The 23,853-nt window shown below is 37.3% G+C and overlaps 1 protein-coding gene across 1 annotated transcript; it reads left to right on the top strand.

Annotated features, from left to right (window-relative positions):
- The first annotated feature begins 896 nt into the window (after nt 1-896).
- LOC115215110 (acyl-CoA-binding protein) lies at nt 897-23,444 on the top strand. The gene is made up of 5 exons (XM_029784281.2): nt 897-1,053; nt 9,689-9,803; nt 11,594-11,656; nt 14,916-14,995; nt 23,335-23,444. Exons 1-4 carry the CDS (start codon nt 1,045-1,047, stop codon nt 14,978-14,980), a joined length of 252 nt encoding a protein of 83 aa, XP_029640141.1. The 5' UTR covers nt 897-1,044; the 3' UTR covers nt 14,981-14,995; nt 23,335-23,444.
- The last annotated feature ends 409 nt before the right edge of the window (nt 23,445-23,853 follow it).

Genomic DNA, 23,853 nt, shown 5'->3' with positions numbered 1-23,853 from the left:
AACATTTACCTTCATGAACTGTCACCACCACAGACCAGACCAACAACCTTTAGTCAGCGAGAAGATAATGCATGCATCTACTCATACGTCTAATATTTACTTTGATCAAAGGTTATTAGCGCTTTCAAGATTAGTATAATTTTAGAAAAGTAATGTATCCTCAAAAGCTATTATGTGAGTAGTTAAAATTATCAGCTTTTTGTTAAAGATAATGAAATTAGATAAGATGGTTGTTATTTAGCCCCGGGTCTGCCTTATGAAGGGTTTCCAGCTGTGACTATTTTTATGTTTTTGGTAAACTCGTAATTACTTTGTGAGTGTCCGTCTCTTTCTAAGATAGAAAGGTGCGATGTGAGGGAACTTGGCTGCTATTTCTTGCGGGTCGACAGCACCACATAAAAAACTGGTACTACTAGCGAACAGTGGTCCCGGTGCGCGCACTCGCACATCCGCGCTAGCTAGTCGTGACTAGTCGATCCTACAACGACTACCTAGCAAAGTAAATAAAACCCAAAATAAATAATTTTTGTTAAACAAAGTAAGTAAAACACAAAAACACAAAGTAAATAATTTTTTAAGTAAATAAGTAAATAACAAAAACACAAAGTAAGGATCGACTAATCATGACTAGCTGGCGCGGATGCGCGAGTACGCGCACCGGGACCACTGTTCGCTAGTAGTACGTAAAAAACTTTCGTGTTGAATCCTAAGAACTGATTCATTACTCCAGCAGAGAGAGATAGAGAGAAAGAAAGAAAGCTATGAGGTAGAGAGAAAGAGAGAGAGAAAGGAAGAAAGCTATGAGATAGAGAGAGAGAGAGAGAGAAAGAGAGCTAGCTATGTGGTAGAGAGAAAAAGGAAGAAAGCTATGAGATAGAGAGAGAGAGAGAGAGAAAGAGAGCTAGCTATGAGGTAGAGAGAGAAAGAGAGGGAGGTAGCAGATGGTGTTGAGTTGTAGGAGGGGAAAGGAGGAAGAGAGTGAGTGAGGCTCCCATTCTGTGTTCGTAACGTAAAGCTGTCAATTCATTCCACACGATTTTTATCATGTCAGCGGTAAGTGATTTCATGTCCTGCCCTCTGGTATTTTCTCTCTTTTATTTATTTAAACCATTGTTAATTACAAACTAAATATAACCGAAATTCGACATGTTTCATTTAATGTAGCGTGGCCGATGTAAAGCCACATGTTTAGAGAAAAGACAATGCCGAGGAGACGGGTGTCTATTGCAGTTGGTAAATGAATTAAGATGACTGATAACTTTGAGCGAGGAGGCCGGTGAGATGTGGTATTGATTTCAGTAGATTTAAAGAGGTGTGTGTGTGTATTTAAGAGAGATCTTCCTGGTTGTTCCATTAATTCTAACTTCATTTGACATCGATGTAGTAAAACATTTCATTTTCTTTGATGTATTATCTCTTCAATCTCATCCGTGTTTTAACAGTAAAAATAGACGAGTCAAGTTAAATCATGTCCGATCTCTATTCCCTTCAAAGTAAAACTTGCTCCCAAGCCTCTGTCTTTTGTTTCTAAATGCCCCGTTCGGCCGACACAATGACATTATTATAATTTACCCATTTCGCCATCTTGTATAGTTTCCTTTTTATACCTCATATCTTCATGTTTCTCTGGATTAGAACACGTTTATTCAAACAAAACCGATACCTTATTTCCTTTGAAATAGATACAAAGAAAAAGCTTCTAACGATTGCATTGTTGGGTGGAGTTTTTGAATAGATGCCCCTGCCTCACGGAGAAGAAAAAGTGCATAAAATTAAGGGGGTGGTGGTAAAAATTTTTAAAAATTGAAATGTTTGGAAAAGAAATCTCGGCGATCCTTCTATGGTGCTCACATCGAAGGATCGATGAAATCTCTCATATTTCTAATTCCCGTTGGTTGGAAAATATGAATTCTGAAATTTGAAAGAAAAACCCCACCCTTTTGCTATTCCAAGCAGCATGAGGCTTTCAGGAATAGCTACCCTAAAATTCCACCCGTTGGTTGCTCGTATTTAGTTGCGACAGAATCTAACTAATCAACAGCTATCCCTGGTTGGATTGGAACATTTAATTAGATATGGAAAGCTTGAGCAATTTTATCTTATCTCTTATTTATAATTTTGTTAATTAACAAAAACCTGTCCCCACTTCGTTTAACGGTTTTTACTTGTCAAAACATTCATCATTTGGTGAATAAGAGGAAAGCGGCGTAATTAAAAAAATAGAAAATCTAACTTGGTTTTTCTGAATAACGTAAACTAATTAATCCTTTCGACTATAGGCACAAGGCTTAACATTTTTGAGGGGTTAAATTCCAGTTTCTGACCCGGGAAAAAAAAAAAGGAAAAATAGTATAATAGGTGTAAAAACAAATATGTGGTAAACGAACATTTTTTTTGCCCGGGTCAGAAACTGGAGTTTAAACCTTTTGAGGGCGGGGTAAGTCGATTACATCGACCTCAATACTCAACTGGTATTTCATCGAAACCGAAAAAAATGAAAGACAAAGTCGACCTCAGGACATAAAACCGGACGAAATTTCGCTAAATGTTAAAATTTTGGCATTCCTTCGATTGTAGCAGCAGACTTGTTAAAAATCACAGCTGTTTTCGTTAATTTCTGTAAAAAGATTTTATTTCTTTACTCCTCTTTGGAAGGTGAGGAGAAAGTGAAGTTGCATTGAAGTTGAGAGGAGAATGTGAAAGATGGACGTGTGTGTGCGCGCGCGTGTGAAAGCGAGTGAGTGACGGTGTGTGTTGTCATGTATTATATTTTTGCATGTATGTGTGACACTCACTCCTCTCTCACACATGCATTATCTTTCATATACATGTACATCCAGATTGTTCTAGTTGCTTGCAGTTAATTCTGTGTGGCGTTCCCTCTTCTTTTAATTGCTACATGTAACTTTGTACATCTCTGGGATCCTAAAAGAGGACCAATGGTTATTTAGCCCGGTCATCTGGTGCTCCAGTATATTTCTGTGTATGTCTCCTTTTGTTCCTGCTTCATAGACCACCGCCTCAGTGTTGCATTGACCATCTACTGGACACTGATTGTTAACCTTATATGAGTGGAGGCACATGGCCTAGTAGTTACAGCAGTGGACTCGCAGTCGAGGAATTGCGGGTTCGAATCTCAGACCGGGCGATGTGTGTATTTATGAGCAAAAACACCTAAGCTCCACGCGGCTCCAGCAGAAGGTAATGGCGAACTTCTGCTGACCCTTTCGCCACAACTTTCTCTCACTCTTTCCTCCTGCATCTTGCAGCTCATCTGTGACAGACCAGTGTCCCATTCAGGTGGGGAACATATACGTCAAGGAAACCGGCCCTTATATGAGTGTCTTGCATTTATGCAGGTTTTGGGGTGTTCAACTATATATATATATATAAACAGAGCACCATACGAGTGTGATCATTGACAGAGTGGCTAATCGGCTTCCGTGCCAGTGGCACTTAAAAGGCACCATTCGAGCATGATCGTTACCAGCGTCGCACTATTGGCACTCGAGCCCCATGCTGGTAGGGTATTAAGAGTGCCATTCGAGCATGATTGTTGCCAGAGCGGCTATCTGGCCTCCATGCCGGTGGCACATAAAAAACACCATTCGAGTGTGATCATTACCAGCATCACCTTACTGGCACCTGTGCCGGCGGCATGTGTAAAAAATTTGAGCGAGGTCGTTGCCAGTGCCGCCTGACTGGTCCTGTGCCAGTGGCATGTAAAAGCACCCACTACACTCTCGGAGTGGTTGGCGTTAGGAAGGGCATCCAGCCATAGAAACTCTGCCAGATCAAGATTGAAGCCTGGTTCTCCAGCCCTCAGTCATTCGTCCAACCCATGCTAGCATGGAAAGTGGACGTTAAACGATGATGATGACACTCACTCACACACACACACAAGGATATTCAAATGCATGTATGTAGATACATGTATGCACACACACACACACATACATACCTATAATTCATTCTGTTCAACAACTGGAAATCTTTTGACACCAATAAATTCAGTGTCCCCATTGAGTTGGTGATTGCTGTTGACCTGTTCCTCGTAAATTATGATTGATGCCAATCAATGTTTGTGGAACTTAATGTCATTTGGAAAACTGTATATTTCTATTTAAAACTATCAGTTTTTTTTTATATTCAAGTGGCAAATTCATATTACTCTGGGTATCAACACTGCATATGAATAACGTGATGTTTTGCACTTCATAGGGTTCTCTGTAGATTGTGCCACCTCACGCTTCATTCCCAAAACCTTCTTTTGTACTTCATTCATAGTTCTTCTGAGGAAATAATATAATCCAGATGTTTTTGGATAAGGAAATTTTAACTATTTTCTTTTATAAAAATTTTTAGCATTACGTTAATTGCAAAGGCTTTATTTTAATAATGAAATAATTTAAATTTGTATCTTGAATTATTTTTATTTATCTAAATTTACCACAAACATTTTGGCTCTTATCTTTCATAATAAACCCTAAAGTTGTTCACCTTTGCTTTTCTGGTCACTTATGGAGAAGGAGAGTAAGTGTTCATAAAGCTTTAACAATCATTGGAGAAACCTTAATTTTGGAAATAGATTTTAACTACACTTGTGCTGGTAGCTACCACCTGTGAGCCAAATCTGCTGTTGAGTTTCAATTCTTTTTTGCAACTATTTTACCTGTCATTAGTTTTACTTTCTTGGAGTAACATGGACATCTTCTTTTCTAAACATGAGCCTCTCTGCCAAATTCAAATAGAATAGTGTGATTAAAATAACTTGAAATTACATATTGTTCTAAAGCTACGTGTAGATTAAGATTATGTACATATCAAATCTTATCTTCTCATAATTATAATATCTATGTAGGTTAGTGTGGTTACATTTAAAGAGTACTTCATTCATGAAATCATCACCATTATGCGCATTACTATTTTGACCTATGATCTACCTTTTATCATTAGTATCACAATAGTCTCCTTGAATTTTACTTTATTGTCTCTGATATGTTCACTGAACATTTAAAGTATTCGAATTTAGTTAGTTCAGCTTCAACTTTAGGCCAGAATATACTGTGGGGAGTGAAATCTAGCATATTTGATATGGATTAATACAGTGCTGAAAATATGTAGGAGATGGGCAACACATTTTTCTTATAAATCTTGGAATGTCATTTGCTTTGTCCCAGTTTGTGTAATAGATCACTGTAGGTTTTTATTTCTGCACAGTGTGTGACAAAAGTCATTAGCAAACAAACACAGCATTATATAATGGTAATAAACAGTAGCATTTGTTGTCCTCTGTCTTGATAGTTTTTGAAAATTATCCAATCTAGGCCAGAATGGAGGATGGATGTTAAATGATGATGAAAAACAAAAAAATTTTTTTAATTGTTGTTTCATGACCTTATCCTGATGTTCAGAAAGATTCGGTACAGTTTGAATGTGGGAGTTGGCAGTAGTTTTAAGCAATTTAATTTGATAAAAGTGTGGTGTGTTGAAATATCTTTAGGTACTTAATGCATGGGGCATTAAAAAACGAACTAGAAATCTCTCTCTGCTCTTCTTCTGTCTTGCAAATTACATTCTTTTATTCTTTTACTTGTTTCAGTCATTTGGTTGTGGCCATGTTGGAGCACCACCTTTAGTTGAGCAAATTGACCCCAGAGCTTATTCTTTGTAAGCCTAGTATTTATTCTATTGGTCTCTTTCGCCGAACCGCTAAGATATGGGGACATAAACACACCAGCATCAGTTGTCAAGCGATGTGGGGGGGGGCAAACACAGTCACACAAACATATACACGCACATACACGCATATATATACATATATACAATGGGCTTCTTTCAGTTTCCATCTACCAAATCCACTCACAAGGCTTTGGTCAGTCTGAAGCTATAGTAGAAGACGCCCAAAGTGCCACACAGTGGGACTGAACCAAGCTACTTACCACACAGCCATTCCTGCACCTGGTAACCTTACTAGTGTTGGTAGCATGAAAACAAAGCATCCAGTACCCTCTGTAAAGTGGTTTGTGTTAGGGAGGGTGTAAAACCATGCCAAAGCCGACATTGGTGCCTTATGTGGCTTACTGGATTCTGTCAAACCATCCAACACCTGCCAGCAAAGAAAGTGGATGTTGAATGGTGAAGATGATTAGAAAAAAGTTGATTAGTAGGTAAAATTCATCACACTTTACTTGCTGGTTGCTAAAATTTATTATAGTTTATATAGTCTGAAATATTCTCAAAATATTAATCCACATTTAGAATTCGCATTATTTAATAAGAAATACCTAATTTCATAACTTTAATGATAGACAAGTCAAAATGCATTGATAATTAATTTCAATTAAGAGATAAGCTATACATTTGGTCTAATCAATGCTGTTTACTGTGGAGGCTAATTGTGACTGAAAGATTAGAAACACTCTCTTTCCACAAAGGCAGCTCTATGCATGAGAAAGATACTGTATAAATGAAAACTGATAATAAAATTGATTGAAAAATACAAATAGACAGAACAATTGGGTTTTTTTTTATTCATTCATAATTGGTGCAGGCATGGCTGTGTGGAAAGAAGTTTACTTCTCAACCACATGGTTTTGGGTTCAGTCCCACTGTGAGGCACTTGGGGAAAGTGTCTTCTATTATCTTCTATTATAACTCCTGGGTGACCAAAACCTTGTGAGTGAATTTGGTAGATAGAAACTGAAAGAAACCTATTGTGTGTGTGAGTGTGTGTTTGTCTCCTACTGCTGCTTTAGAACTGATGTTTGTTTGTAAACATCCTTGTAAGTTAGTAGTTCAGCAAAAGAGACCAGTAGAATACTAAACTTAAAAATAATAAGCTCCGGGGTTGATTTGTTTGTCTAAACTCTTCACGGTGGTGCTCTGGCATGGCTACAGTCCAGTGATTGAAATGAGTAAAAAATAAAAGATATAATATAAAGGCGGCAAGCTGGCAGAAACATTAGCACACTGGGCGAAATGCTCAGCAGTATTTCGTCTGTCGCTATGTTCTGAGTTCAAATTCTGCCATGGTTGACTTTGCCTTTCTTCCTTTCGGGGTCAATAAATTAAGTACCAGTTACACACTGGGGTCGATCTAATCGACTTAATCCGTTTGTCTGTCCTTGTTTGTCCTCTCTGTGTTTAGCCCCTTGGGGGCAGTAAAGAAATAGGTATGATATACACTTGTGATTTATAATTATAATGAATCATAATGCACACCACTATTGGATATGAAATACCAAAAAAATGTCTTGTATAAAATGCATTATTTAGATAACTGATTAACAAAAAAATTAAACTAGTTATAATGGTATTGCTGAGATAATTTCTTAAATTATCAAACTGTTCCAGAATTGCAGAATCATACACCACTGTCTGTTTTTTAAAATTTTTTTTCAAACTGGTTTTGAATTCCCAAGTTTTGAACATTGGAGAATCTTTTTTGATAATTTCAAATGAATATATGTATTTTTGTTTATTTTTTTCTAAAATGATGTCTTTGAACTTAAATGGAATTGGAAGTAGAAGAATAATTGTATAAAGTTAACATAACTATGCTTTTTATCCTTAGAAAATTGGTTTGTTTTTAATGATGTATACATTTAGTTTTGGTGGTTTGCTGTGCTTGAGAAGACACATCAAGATCAGTAAAATTGTGGTTGTCCTTGCATACTAGCATGTCCCCTGGGTGCTGGTGTTGTGTAAAAGCACCCTTTGTACACTCTGTAAAGTGGTTGCTGTTAAGAAAGGCATCTAGCCATAGAAACGATATCAAAACAGACATGGAACCTGGACAGCTCTTCAGCTAGGCAGTTTCTGTCAAATCGTTCAACCCAGGCCAGCATGGAAAACAGAATTTATATGTTGATGATGTTACCACAAGAGAACATGTTTCAGTAAGAATTTTCTAAAAAAAAAAAAAATTCTCTTATTTTTCTTATCAAGTAATTTTTTTTTAAAAAGAAAAAGGCCTGGTGTTTTTATGCTTTGAATATCTGACATGTAAGATCTGGCAATTTTTCTTTTGTTCTTAATTACATCATCATCATCGTTTAGCGTCCGCTTTCCATGCTAGCATGGGTTGGACGATTTTGACTGAGGGCTGGTGAACGAGATGGCTGCACCAAGCTCCAATCTTGATCTGCGGAGTTTCTACATCTGGATGCCCTGCCTAATGCCAACCACTCCGAGAGTGTAGTGGGTGCTTTTTACGTGCCACCGGCACAGGGCCAGTCAGGTGGTACTGGCAATAACCTTGCTCGAATCTTTTACACGTGCAACCAGCACAGGTGCCAGTGAAGCGACGTTGGTAACAATCATGCTCGAATGGTGTCCTTTTACGTGCCACGGGTACGGAAGCCAGTTGGCTGCTCTGGCAGTGATCATGCTCGGATGGTGCTCTTGGCACCCTACTAGCACATGCACAAGTGCCAGTAAGGCAATGCTGGTAACGATCATACTCAAATGGTGCCCTTTTTATGTGCCACTGGCACAGAAGCCGACATCAATTAATATAATGTTAGAATTGTTTAATAAAATTCAATACTATTATATAAAATGTATATATTGTTAAAGAATGTTAACATCATCATCATCATCGTTTAACGTCCTTTCTCCATGCTAGCCTGGGTTGGACGGTTCGACCAGGGATCTGGGAAGCCAGAAGGCTGCACCAGGCTCTGGTCTTATCTGGCAATGTTTCTACAGTTGGATGCCCTTCCTAACGCCAACCACTCCGTGAGTGTCGTGGGTGCTTTTTACGTGCCACCTGCACTGGTGCCAGGCGAGGCTGGCATCGGCCACGGTCGGATTGGTGCATTTTATGTGCCACCTGCACGGAAGCCAGTCGAGGCGGCACTGGCTTCGGCCACGATTCGGATGGTGCTTTTTACGTGCCACCGACACGGAAGCCAGTCAAGGCAGCGCTGGCATCAATAAATGATATATATTGCACGTATATTAAATGACATATTGACTGAATGGCCTCAAACAGAAACTATGTATATTTTGTCATTTTGCTGTTTTTATTTTGCTTCTGATTTGTTTTGATGTCTTAATAAAATGCTAACCAGCTTTGAGTGCTACAATCTAATCAAAACATTTAAGAAATAGGACAAACATTTAATGGATTAAATATTTCATTTACTCGTAAGTTAGCTTGAATAGAAAATATGATGTATGACATCCTGAACTGGGAAAATGGATAATGTTTAGTTTTCTTGCACCCAGAATTTTTTGGTTTAAAAATCTGGAAATATTGTGTATATCATATAGGAATATGGTATTGAAACCTGCTATAGCTGAATGTGAAGTACTGTAAACATGCTGAGAAATCAAAGAAGAAAGCATTCGGAAATGAAAATTATATTTTTTGCAAATTTTTTTTTCTTTCTTAATATTGTACAATAAATATTAGGGTTACCTAATCTTGCAACAAAATGAAATTTGATTTTAACAAATACTTGAAAAAGTAATTTTTTGATAAAAAAAATTTTTAATTCTGTAATACAAATAAAAAAAACTTTGCACAGAATAAGGTATATATTGTAATATCTGCTTAAATTGACTGTTGTTTTAATTGAAATTGATTAGCATTTTATAATTTCCATTATTGTTAGATTTTTTTTTGCTGGTAAGAAATAAAATAGTATTGTTATTTCTAATAAAAAATTTTTTTTTGTAGGAATTCACAAAAGCTGCTGAAGAGGCGAAGGCGCTGAGTACAACTCCATCAAATGATGAGTTGTTGGAATTATATTCTCTCTACAAACAAGCTACAGTTGGTGATAATAACATAGGTGATTATTATTAGTGATAACATTTTTGGTAAAGTGTAAAATGGAATCATTAGTTACATAAGAAAAGTACTCCTTTAGCCATATATCCATTGTCAATTTGAACTTGTTGGATTGGACAAATCTGCTTATTGCTTTTTCTCTCCACTTGAAATCTTTCCATGTCATAAAAAATACAACTTATTTTAAGATATTATTTTCAACAACAATCTTGAGGCTGATCCTCATTAAAACCTCCCATGTTACACTGATGCAACACAGGATTTTCAATTATTAATGTTACTTGGGCATCATTTTTTTTCACTCAACTCTTTATGCCATTCACATTCCCGGGTGACTTGTGATTTCTCCATTATATACTTTTTGTTACATTTCTAATATTTCTGTTGAACTTATTCAATGTTATTTCCTTGCCACTAAATCATTTAAAAGTCACTGATCAATTTATTGATTAACTCTAAAACAAATATGTTTAGAGGATTGAACATTTCCTAACATTAGTGATATAAAGAGTTCAATTTTTAATCATGCTTTGCTGATTGTATTTGAACTTTTACTCCAATTATTGTCAACTTCAATTCATATTTTCTTTTAATCATTTATTGGTTTCAGTGTTTGGAGCACTGTCTACTAAGAAATTTTAGTTGATTATATTGTTCTAATTTCTAGTTTAGTCTAGTACTTTTTTAACTGATTACTTTTGAATAATACATGGAACTGGCCACACTAGTAAACATAAATACACAAATACAGACACAAACAAATGCACACACACACACATTGCTGCACCCGCTTTGTTGCACACTCTACCTCAACCACCTTTTCCACAACTTCTCTTGCTTGCACTAAACACTACAAATTTCTAACACTCTTTCATCCTGTCCTACCTGATGCCCCTACACCCACCCTTTCTCCACTCTCTCTAACCCAATCCGTCCACTGCTCCCACCCTTGTTCTCTCCCCTGCAGCTGACACTCCACTTACCACTTCTTCCTCTCTCCCTGTTTACCACTGCCTCCACTACCCCTTCCCCATATCTCAACCTCTCTATCCTTCACCCTACCCATACCAAACTGTCCATCTGTCCTCTGTCTTTGCTGTGATGACCATGACTTCAAGACACAGGTCCCAACTCATGGCTTACAATTTCACTCTACAGGAATACTCCTCAAACTGCCCTTGCCTGTGCCCAGTCTGTTGACCATGCATTGACTCTCTCTGCACCTACCTTACCTTTACCTGCCTCTGTTTCCCCTTTACCTACTACCCCTCAAATTCACCATTCTTCAGGTTTTCTGCCAAATCCAATCTGATTCCCTCTATCTCCTACATCTTTTTTTACCCCCCCTTCCTCCTTCAAACATGCCCATAACCTTAACAATTTTTTTAGTCTGTAGCTTCTTCTCCACTCCTGGTACCAACCTAGCTTCTCTTGCTCTTGTGCATGTTGCCACACCTGTCCCTAATGATACAATTTTTCATCTCCTTTGATGATGTGGTAACGAAATCTGTTGGTGTCCATGAGTAGCCAGGTGTGAACAAGTAAAGTGGTGGTAATAGAGGAACTCAGGAGTTATTCTCTCTTGTTCAGAGTGTGTGGCACCTTTTGTGAAATTTTAAAAATAAGAGTTTTAGGTTTTATTTTACCTTCAAGAAATTAAATTTTGAAATTGTTAATAAACTTTGGATGAAATATAAATTTTGTAATGTTTTATAATATAGTATCAAACTAGACAGATTGATGCTTTCTTTAGTAACCAATTTCTCTTTATTATTTTCTTTTTTCTTGCAGATGAACCTGGCATTTTGAACATGAAAGCTAGGGCTAAATGGAATGCTTGGAATGCTAGAAAAGGTGAATAAATCAACTATTTTTATTGGAGTTATAAAGACATTGATTTGAATTTATAAAAAAAAAAAAAACTGCTTGTTCCATGTAAAATCCTAATTCTATAGGCCTTTAAAGCTATGAACCAAAATTGAATGTTGTATGTGGTAAATTTTCTCAAAATTTCTATGAAATTTTCAACAATAGGCTGTGTGATAAGTAGCTTGCTAACCAACCACATGGTTCCGGGTTCAGTCCCACTGCGTGGCATCTTGGGCAAGTGTCTTCTGCTATAGCCCCGGGCCGACCAATGCCTTGTGAGTGGATTTGGTAGACGGAAACTGAAAGAAGCCTGTCGTATATATGTATATATATGTATATGTGTGTATGTATTTGTACCCCTAGCATTGCTTAACAACCGATGCTGGTGTGTTTACGTCCCCGTCACTTAGCGGTTCGGCAAAAGAGACCGATAGAATAAGTACTGGGCTTACAAAGAATAAGTCCCGGGGTCGATTTGCTCGACTAAAGGCGGTGCTCCAGTATGGCCGCAGTCAAATGACTGAAACATGTAAAAGAGTAAAAGAGAGTAATAAATATGAAATAAATGTTCTTTGTAACATGGAAAAAAATAATTTCACCATCATTATCTTCATGACTGTTTTCCATGCTTACATGGGCTGGACAGGCCTTCTTCAGTACAGAATCTTGTCTCTTGTGATTCTTAATCATATTTTTCATAATGTTAGCCTTTTGACATCAACCTTCATCACTTGTTCCTGTGTCTTCTACAACATTGGTGGTACAATATTTTTTATTAATGATGCCACATGATTGTTAGATTCCTTATTTTCTCATTCTTATATAAATACATCATCATTAGTATTATGAATGTCAAAGATTTATTTGGAATATTTTGATTTCTCAACATTGAATTATTTTTAATATAACACTTCAGTAAATAAATCTGCTGTTTATAATTGTCAGAGTATAATGGACAGCCATTATAGAGCAGTGTAGAATATGCTATAGGACATATGAAAAAGGAAATTTATATTACTGTAGTGGGTAGTTATACTGATAGGTGGACTAGGAATCAGTAAATATACAGTTGAAAGTGTATTTACAGTTCAAACTGTACTCATAAAAAATGTAAGAATGTTTTTAGTATGATGAATTATTTGAAGTGGTAGAGAAGCTTTTAGACAGTTGTGACTTATAAAGAAAAATTTTAAAGGATCTATTGTGATAAAGTATGTCAAATGTATATATGAAACCAAAAGGATCCTTCATTTGTAAGCAGTATGAAAACTTAATATACAAGGTCTTTGTAGAGAAGTGAATATAAAAATGTTTGATTGTATTCCTTAATTTGGTGCATCATCATCATCTTCGTTTAACGTCTGCTTTCCATGCTAGCATGGGTTGGACGAATGACTGAGGGCTGGTAAACCAGATGGCTGCACCAGGCTTCAACCTTGATCTGGCAGAGTTTCTACAGCTGGATGCCCTTCCTAATGCCAATCACTCCGAGAGTGTAGTGGGTGCTTTTATGTGCCACTGGCATGGGGCCAGTCAGACGGTACTGGCAACGACCTCGCTCGAATCTTTTACACATGCCACCGGCACAGGTGCCAGTAAGACGATGCTGGTAATGATCACGCTCGAATGGTGTTTTTTACGTGCCACCGGCATGGAGGTCAGATAGCCGCTCTGGTAACGATCACGCCCAGATGGTGCACAATTTTGGTGTACAATTTTGTGAAATCTGAAACAATAAATTTGATCTCATGTATGTGCTATTCTTTCATTTGATAGTTTAGTTTTCAGTTAGAAATTAGATCTTTGATTCTTTAATTTGATATTGTTCAATAGAGAATTTCCAACTGATTTGTTATCCAAATGTTTTGTTTCAGGAGTACAATTTTTGCAGAGTACTCTTTTGGAGTATCTATTGCCTCTCAGAAAATCAATGTGCTACTTCTCTGTTCCAAATATTTCATCTATTGGGTTGACAACTAAGTTCCCGCCGTTTTTAAAAAAATTTTTAAAAGGTTTAATAAAAAAAAAATAACAACTAATTAATCAATAATGTATTCACCCTTGTTGTTTACAACTTCTTCCCAACGTTCAACAAGATTTTCATTACCTCGTTGGTAGAAGTCCCCTGATTTCGACTCGAAAAATTGATCCAACCAAGCTCTCAATTCGGCATCAGTATTGAACGAAACTCTGTGCATAGCATTTGAAAGAGGTGGAAATCTGTTGGTGCCAAATTAGAGTATGGCGGGTATAGCAGCACTTTCTAGCCATGCATTTGAATGTCTTCCTTGGTCATATTGGTGATATGAGGGCGGGCGTTGTCATGCAGCAGAACTCCATGCTGCTGATTAGGTCTTTTCTTTTCAATAGCTGTTTTGAGACGTTCCATCTGAACATAGTGTTCTGCGTTGACCGTTTGGTTCCGTTCAAGCAATTCGTAATGGATAATCCCTTCCCAGTCCCACCATATGCACAACATCATTTTACGTGGATGAAGATCTTGTTTCATGCGCAGCGTCGCTTGTTTACCAGGGCTAACCCATTCCTTACGCTGCTTCATATTGATGTTCAGGCACCATTTTCCGTCGCCAGTAACGATTCGGTAAAGAAATCGTTGCTTGTGTCCATGAGTTGAGCAGAGATTGTGGCTTGTTGATTTTTGTCGTTGTTACTCGACGCATGCAGAACCCATGCTCCATACTTCTGAACCTTTCCCATCGAGTGAAGATGCTTCTCTATAGCAGTGTGGGAGTATTCCATTTTCTCTGCCAGTTCCCTTGTTGTTTGAGGAGAATTTTCATGCAAAAGTTTTCTATACAAAAATTTCCATTTTTGAACTTGGCATACCAATCACGAGCGGTGCTTTCAGCTATGGCACTCTCTCCATACACAGCACAAATGTTGCGAGCAGCTTTTTTGGCCTTAGAACCTTGATTAAAAGCAAAAAGGAGGAGGTGTCGGAAATGCTCATTTTTCTTAACTTGACATTCCATTTTAATGATCTGAAAATAAACAAAACTTAACTAAAATTAACTAGAAAAAAAACCAACAAAAAACAAAATAGATTCCAAAATGATTCAAAAATAGAATTCTCGAAATAAATAGATTCCAAAATTTAAAAAAATGGCAGGAACTTAGTTGCCACCCCAATATTTACTGTCATTTTACTGGATGTTTTCATTAAAATATCATTTTTATTTAAATCTAATTTTGTATTCATTTAGTCTGCTTTTGAATTTCTTAGGAACATCAAAAGAAGAAGCGGAAACCTTATACGTTAAAAAAGTTGAAGAGTTGAAATTAAAATAAGGATAAACAAGCTCTGTAAGTAATAACTGGAATTTTCAAGTACAGTCTATGCAATTATTTAACTATTGTATTTAACTATTGAAGTGCACTAGAATCAGTAATGGGTGTCTAAAAATAATTTAAATGAAGTTTTTTTTATTCCACTTTCAAATTTGGTGAAGTATTTCTTCAGTGATTCAGGTACTTTTTATTTCAATTTGATTTGATTAGAATTTTCTAGTATATATATATATATACACACATTAGAAAAAAACCACCTTTTATCAATTCAAAAGGAACAAATAAATTACACCATCTAGAAAATTACATATAATAGAAATATTAAAATTAAAATAGCAATAATTGATAAAAGGTGTTTTTTTTTTCTAATTTATATATATATATATATTATATTTTGTGAAATTTGATTAATATTTCTAAATTGAATTTTTCCCTTAAGTTAGGAATTATGTTCCTCAAATAATTATATATTTATATATATAGATCTTTAAAATGGTTAGTAATTTTTCTTGTAGCTTTCAGATTTGAATAGTAATTTTATTATGTATCTGCTTTCACACATTTTTTAAAGATGGCTTTGAAAATTAAACTTGAATTTTATGCCACTCCTTTACATGTTGAATATCTGATCCAGGTTGAAAAAAATTTGTGCCAATAAGCTTGTAGACGCCCCTCACCCTGTCTAGTTTCTGTGGTTGAAGAGGAGATAACAACTCCAACATGCTTGCATCCCAGTCAGGGCAGGTGGTGCTGTGAGCTAATTTTAGTGTATTTACACCATTTGTCTATGACAAGAAATTTTGTCCATGACAAAACTCAGTGAATGCCTTTCTTACAGGCTTGAATATGTTCCAAACATATTTGAACTGGCAATAACCTTGTATTAGTAATATTAGGATTGTTTCCATTGATCCATTGATTATGGCCTGCCTTTTTGCCTTTATTAATTTTGTACCTAATCAAAAGAAATCAGTGTTTAACCTTTACAAACAAAATTTTTGTAACATGATCATGTTCTTTTATTTCTTTCTTGTGATAAAAGGGCATATAGATGGAGGTGTGCCTGGATGGTGAGAAGCTTGCTTCCCATCAACATGGTTCTATGTTCAGTCCCATTGCATGGCACCTTAGGCAAGTGTCTACTATAGTCTCTAGTCTTGTGAGTGGATTTGGTAGATGGAAACTGAAAAGAAGCCTATCATATATATATATATATGTGTATATATATGATAGGCGTAGGAATGGCTGTGTGGTAAGTAGCTTGCTTATGAACCACATGGTTCCGGGTTCAGTCCCACTGCGTGGCACCTTGGGTGAGTGTCTTCTGCTATAGCCTCGGGCTGACCAAAGCCTTGTGAGTGGATTTGGTAGACAGAAACTGAAAGAAGCCTGTCGTATATATATATATATATATATATATATATATGCTTCCGCTATCTAGGTGACCAAGTCAGTAGTGGGGGTGGGTGCGCTGAAAGTGTAACTGCTAGAATAAGAATAGCCTGGGCAAAGTTTAGGGAGCTCTTACCTCTGCTGGTGACTAAAGGCCTCTCGCTTAGAGTAAAAGGCAGACTGTATGATGCATGTGTACGAACAGCTATGCTACATGGCAGTGAAACATGGGCCGTGACTGCTGAGGACATGCGTAAGCTCGTGAGGAACGAAGCCAGTATGCTCCGATGGATGTGTAATGTCAGTGTACTTACTCGACAGAGCGTTAGTACCTTGAGAGAAATGTTGTACCTAAGAAGCATCAGTTGTTGTGTGCAAGAGAGACGATTGCGCTGGTATGGTCATGTGGCGAGAATGGATGAAGATAGGTGTGTGAGAAAGTGCCAATCCCTAGCAGTTGAGGGAACCCGTGGAAGAGGTAGACCCAGGAAAACCTGGGACGAGGTGGTGAAGCACGACCTTCGGACGTTAGGTCTCACCATGGAAATGACTAGAGACCGAGACCTATGGAAGTATGCTGTGCGTGAGAAGACCCGGCAAGACTAGTGAAGCCATAATCCGTGGCCCCTACCTGGGACGTAGTCAGTCCACCTGTGCATACCTTCCTTCTTGTGACACTTGTGAAGACCTGTTGAGGCAAGTGAGAATCGTATCGAATCAAATCAATTGAACCAAATCAAAATAGATGAACATCAATGGAATTTGTATCCTTGTGGTACCAGTGCCGGTGGCACATAAGAAAACTATCCAAACGTGACCGTAGCCAGTACTGCAACGACTGGCCTCCGTGCTGAGGGCATGTAACAAACACCATCCGAGCGTGGCCGTCCGCCAGCCTCGTCTGGCACCTGTGTCGGTGACACATAAGAAAACACCATCCGAGCGTGGCCGTCAGCCAGCCTCGTCTGGCACCTGTGTCGGTGGCACATAAAAAACACCATCCGAGCGTGGCCGTCTGCCAGCCTCGTCTGGCACCTGTGTCGGTGGCACATAAAATCACCCACTACACTCTCGGAGTGGTTGGCATTAGGAAGGGCATCCAGCTGTAGAAACACTGCCATATCTGACTGGCCTGGTGCAGCCTTCGGGCTTGCCAGACCCCAGTTGAACCGTCCAACCCATGCTAGCATGGAAAGCGGACGTTAAACGATGATGATGATATATATATATGTATATGTATGTATGTTTGTGTGTCTGTTTGTCCAACCGATGGTGGTGTGTTTACGTACCCATAACTTAGCAGTTCGGCAAAAGAGACTGATAGAATAAGTACTAGGCATCCAAATGATTAAGTCCTGGGTTGATTTGCTCGACTAAAGGCAGTGCTCCAGCATGGTCACTGTTAAATGACTGAAACAAATAAAACAGTAAAAAAGAGAGTAAGAGCATATATATATATGTGTGTATATATATATATATATATATATATTATATATATATATATATATATGCTTCCGCTATCTAGGTGACCAAGTCAGTAGTGGGGGTGGGTGCGCTGAAAGTGTAACTGCTAGAATAAGAATAGCCTGGGCAAAGTTTAGGGAGCTCTTACCTCTGCTGGTGACTAAAGGCCTCTCGCTCAGAGTAAAAGGCAGACTGTATGATGCATGTGTACGAACAGCTATGCTACATGGCAGTGAAACATGGGCCGTGACTGCTGAGGACATGCGTAAGCTCGTGAGGAACGAAGCCAGTATGCTCCGATGGATGTGTAATGTCAGTGTACTTACTCGACAGAGCGTTAGTACCTTGAGAGAAATGTTGTACCTAAGAAGCATCAGTTGTTGTGTGCAAGAGAGACGATTGCGCTGGTATGGTCATGTGGCGAGAATGGATGAAGATAGGTGTGTGAGAAAGTGCCAATCCCTAGCAGTTGAGGGAACCCGTGGAAGAGGTAGACCCAGGAAAACCTGGGACGAGGTGGTGAAGCACGACCTTCGGACGTTAGGTCTCACCATGGAAATGACTAGAGACCGAGACCTATGGAAGTATGCTGTGCGTGAGAAGACCCGGCAAGACTAGTGAAGCCATAATCCGTGGCCCCTACCTGGGACGTAGTCAGTCCACCTGTGCATACCTTCCTTCTTGTGACACTTGTGAAGACCTGTTGAGGCAAGTGAGAATCGTATCGAATCAAATCAAATTGAACCAAATCAAAATAGATGAACATCAATGGAATTTGTATCCTTGTGGTACCAGTGCCGGTGGCACATAAGAAAACCATCCGAACGTGACCGTAGCCAGTACTGCAACGACTGGCCTCCGTGCTGAGGGCATGTAACAAACACCATCCGAGCGTGGCTGTCCGCCAGCCTCGTCTGGCACCTGTGTCGGTGACACATAAGAAAACACCATCCGAGCGTGGCCGTCAGCCAGCCTCGTCTGGCACCTGTGTCGGTGGCACATAAAAAACACCATCCGAGCGTGGCCGTCTGCCAGCCTCGTCTGGCACCTGTGTCGGTGGCACATAAAATTACCCACTACACTCTCGGAGTGGTTGGCGTTAGGAAGGGCATCCAGCTGTAGAAACACTGCCATATCTGACTGGCCTGGTGCAGCCTTCGGGCTTGCCAGACCCCAGTTGAACCGTCCAACCCATGCTAGCATGGAAAGCGGACGTTAAACGATGATGATGATATATATATATATGTATATGTATGTATGTTTGTGTGTCTGTTTGTCCAACCGATGGTGGTGTGTTTACGTACCCATAACTTAGCAGTTCGGCAAAAGAGACTGATAGAATAAGTACTAGGCATCCAAATGATTAAGTCCTGGGTTGATTTGCTCGACTAAAGGCAGTGCTCCAGCATGGTCACTGTTAAATGACTGAAACAAATAAAACAGTAAAAAAGAGAGTAAGAGCATATATATATATGTGTGTATATATATATATATATATATATATATATATATTATATATATATATATATACATACACACACATGCACACAGGTCAAAAATAAGGAGTGCGTTGTGTTACAGGACTAATATTTTCAGAAGTCAAACATGTATAGTATAAACAAACGAATGGAAAGATATATACTAAATGCGTAGATGAATGGAAAACAAACACACAAGGTCACCAGTTTCTTGGTACTTTGGTCAGTAACTGATGAGGAATTGGTGGACCATCTGTGTTTGTTTTCCCTTCATCTATGCATTCAGTGCATTTAGTATGTCTTGCCATCTACTTGTTCATTACTATATGTATATACGTATATATATGTATGTGTGTGTGTGTGTGTGTGTGTGTCTTTGTTTGTCCCCCCCCCACCCCTATAGATGGTGTTAGTGTGTTTACGTTCCCATAATTTTGTGGTTTGGCAAAAGAGACTGATAAAATAAGTACTAGGCTATAAAAAGATAAGTCCTGGGGTTGATTTGTTTGACTAAAACCCTTCAATGCAGTGTTCCTGCATGGCCACAGTCCTATGATTGAAACAAGTACAAGAATAAAAGAACTTCCTTATAACATTTCCTTACATTTTCTGCTGCTTCTGTTTGCTTATATTCTCCCTGAAGAGACAAAGCCCAATTTTATTAAAGCTAAGTATTTAAGAGAAACCATTTAGTACTTAAATACCTAATTTTAGCATATTATTAAAACTATTTCATATATTTGTCTTCTAATTGAAATAAGATTGATAATGCAATAATTATTATAAAGGATGCAAACTTGCAAGTTGCAGCATATTGCTATTGCAGAATTGCATGCACAACTTTGTGTGTACATGCAACCATGCACACATATCATTAATAAGTTTCAGCCTGAAGTTTAGCTATAAGGTTGTCCCAAAAGTTCATAGAAAGTCTTGGAAAATAATGGTCTTTATTTTGAGGAATAATTTTTGTTGTTTTTGTTAGTACTTGGCGAGTAAAAATTCAATTTTCGCAAGTGTTTACGAACTTTTGGGACAACCTAATATATCATAACAGTTTATTTACTGCATAGTCAGAGTCATCAGTCATATTCTGGTGCGATGCTTCATTTTTGAATACATTGTATAAACTCTTTCGTTTATTATCTGTCTTAAGGTGGCGAGCTGGCAGAAACGTTAGCATGCTGGGCGAAATGCTTAGCAGTATTTCGTCTGCTGCTATGTTCTGAGTTCAAATTCCGCTGAGGTCGACTTTGCCTTTCATCCTTTCGGGGTCAATTAAATAAGTACTAGTTACACACTGGGGTCGATATAATCGACTTAATCCGTTTGTCTGTCCTTGTTTGTCGTCTCTGTGTTTAGCCCCTTGTGGGTAGTAAAAAAAAAAAAAATTTATTATGTCTTGGTCATAGATGTTAGGTCTTTTTCTCACTCATTTGCCCTTTATAACAAACAACTTAGTAGTAATAGTAACTGTAGTTGCTAAGAAGCTTGAATGTTAATGTATTTATGGCCTAGTGGTTGAATAGTTTACTTTGCAATCAACTGGCTCTGGATTTAATTTCATTGCATGGTATCTTGAGCAAGTGTCTTTTACATTAGCTTCAAGTTAATTTGATAGATAGAAACTTGGAATGTTGTCATTTAAAAATAAGTAAATGGGGAAAAAAACAAAACAAGCTAGATGTTAGTTTTTCTGAAAGCACTGGGTCTGAAGATTACAACTTGCTATAATGACCTGCTGCTTCATACTATTGTGACCCATGAGTTGTGATTTCTTCCTTCTTTACTCTCACCAATCTCAGAGGTCACAGGTATTGCTTTTCGTCCCCTGAAAAAAAAAATTTTTATAAACATTATATAGATATTTTATATTTAAAGATATAATTTAATCATTTACTACTATATGTGTCTAAAATGTGTGCCAGTCATTTTAACAGATAAATTTCAAATGACTTTTCAAAACAAAAATATATTACATAAAATGTTCATTTCTTTTGATTTTGGTCTGGGTTTGGTTCACTTGTTGAATTTGTGTTTTCGTTTTAACCATAGATGTCACATATGTGAAAAACGTCGAATGTATTAATTTTCATTAAAAAAAAAAATTTAATTGAAATTTATTATAATGAAAATGTGTCCAGTTGAAATTGATGAATGAATTATCTCCCTTAGCCTGTTTTTCAAGTTTTCTGCAGAAAATTGACATATTTAATATTTAGATTTTCTTTGACAAAATATGCATGCACCATGTTCTGTCCTACAAACTATGATGGTAGAACAGCTTGAAGGAAGGTTAATAAGAATATTTAGGAATAGGAAAAATAGATTGTATATAGAGGAAGTAAGCACAAATAAAAAGTTGGCTTTGGGATGTGTTTAAAGAACATGATCTCGGGTCAGAATACACTGTTGCTACTAATTATATTTTAATAAGGCCACTGGCTATTTGCAACACTACTTACCTGATTAGGCTATTAATAAGGCCAAGGAAGGCTGAAATCATGTGATCTGATAGTCCTGGAAGCTATGGCAGATGATTATCTCCTGCCAGTGAAGCAAACATCAGTGCTTCTATGCACCACAAGTCTATATGAGAGGTTCTCTCGTGATAACTATTGCAGTATTCTCTGTTCTAACACAACGTCCACTTTTCATCATCATCATTGTTCGACCATGGTCGAGACTTTCATAGTCTTTTCAAATGGCTAATAATGTGTGCGCGCGCCACTACTACACACATTGGAAAGCATTGTACAACCAAGTACTAAAGAAGATCTTTCCTCCTCCATGAAACAAAGCTGTTCCCGCTGGACGTCAACCCAGTATTTCTAAGCTACGGACCCTTTTACGTGGGGATAAATATTACTTTTTGCATTATAACATAACTGGTACATCAAATCTAGGTGTCACACTCCTCCAGCATTAAATGAACAACCTTTATTTAGATACTTTCTTAAGTAAGGCTCATCAGAGCTGTATATAGTAATAGCAATCAAATTCATAGATAACATTTTGACTGAAGCTTAATTTGTTTCTTTATTCTCCAAAATTGCGGAAGGTGTGGTAGAACATGCAATTGAAATTCAATAAAGAAAAATTCTGGACTATTTTTATTGATTTAGATTTTTTTTTATAATTGTATTTCAGTTTCAGATTAAAAATTTGATCATCATCAGTCTGAAAGTGGTTCACTATTTTCTTAGTTAAATTATTTTATTATCACTTTGTGTTATTTAGTAAATTTTATCTGATATTATTTATGCAGCTTACAATACAACACTTATGCTGAATCAACTCAATCTTGTCTTCTTAGTACCCACATTATTTTGGCCTCTTTGAATCCCATCAAAACTTTGTTCTTACCTATGTAATTAGTACAGCCACTCTTAACCTTCTCAATAATTGGGACTATTTGACATTGTTTCTAGATATTTTAATTTCAAATTGACATTCCCATGCCAGAGTAATTCTTCAATAATGTGATTTATAAAAATCCTTTTCAGGATTTTGTAGATATTCTAACTCTTCATTGAACAGTTATTCCTTAAATATATTGTATTTTGTTAGAGGAATGACTAATAAATTGAATGTTATTTTTCATCTGATGTGTTAGATTTGTGTCCACTGCTCTCTGAACATATTTAGTATAAGACTTTTAACATGGCTGACATTCCTAAAGCTTAGATATTTTTTGTATTTTTAAATTCTAACCATTTTATGACTGACTGATGCATCTATATATAGTAAAGAAGACTGAACTAGTTTTGTGAAACATAGACTGCAAATTAATGGTTTTATTAAAATTCCACAACAAAAATATGTGAATTTTATTATACATGTAAAAGTATAAGTCTTGAACAGATTAGTCATCTTAGTGCAAACATGGTTGTCTAATAAGTGAGGTTAGTTACTTTGTTAATAAATGGTCACTTTTTCCAAAATACAGTAAGCAACATATATCTATTGATTAATTTTGAGGAATATTCTAAATTCTATTTATTTCTGTTTTTCTTTCAGTGACCTGATAGAGCCAGGATTTGATTCCTTTCACATCTGCAGCCATTATGAACATCTGTTGCTAAATTAATTTCTTTTTTCTTAAAATTAAAATAATTTCTATAATATTCTGTTTTAACTTATTCAATTTCTTGCTTCATTGTAGCTATATCTTTTGTTTTGTTCATTGAAATAGTTGAAATCTTTTACTTGTAATATCCTGTTCTGCGGGATTGTTGGGGACTGCTTGTGAAATCCACATATTCCCACGAAACTTCTTCCATGAATTCTCAATGGCGAATACAATGGCAACATCGGCCTGCGCCAATGGAACCATGACTAGCTCGCTATCTCCAGTGAACTGGCGCAGGACCGTCGTGCGTGGGCTGCCATGGTTTGAGATGCCTCGAGGGTGATAGAAGCCGTCTCAACCCGCCCAGGGTGAATGTCACCACATGTACAAGTAAGTCCTGTTCTGGGAGAAAGAATTACTCCTGAGCAAATTCAAAAACACCCAAACTTTGATGTGGCTGTACTAAT

Source organism: Octopus sinensis, linkage group LG8 (assembly GCF_006345805.1).
Source record: "Octopus sinensis linkage group LG8, ASM634580v1, whole genome shotgun sequence".
NCBI lineage: Eukaryota > Metazoa > Mollusca > Cephalopoda > Octopoda > Octopodidae > Octopus > Octopus sinensis.
The sequence above is the reverse complement of the archived record's forward strand: the minus strand, read 5'-3'. Positions and strand labels throughout refer to the sequence as shown.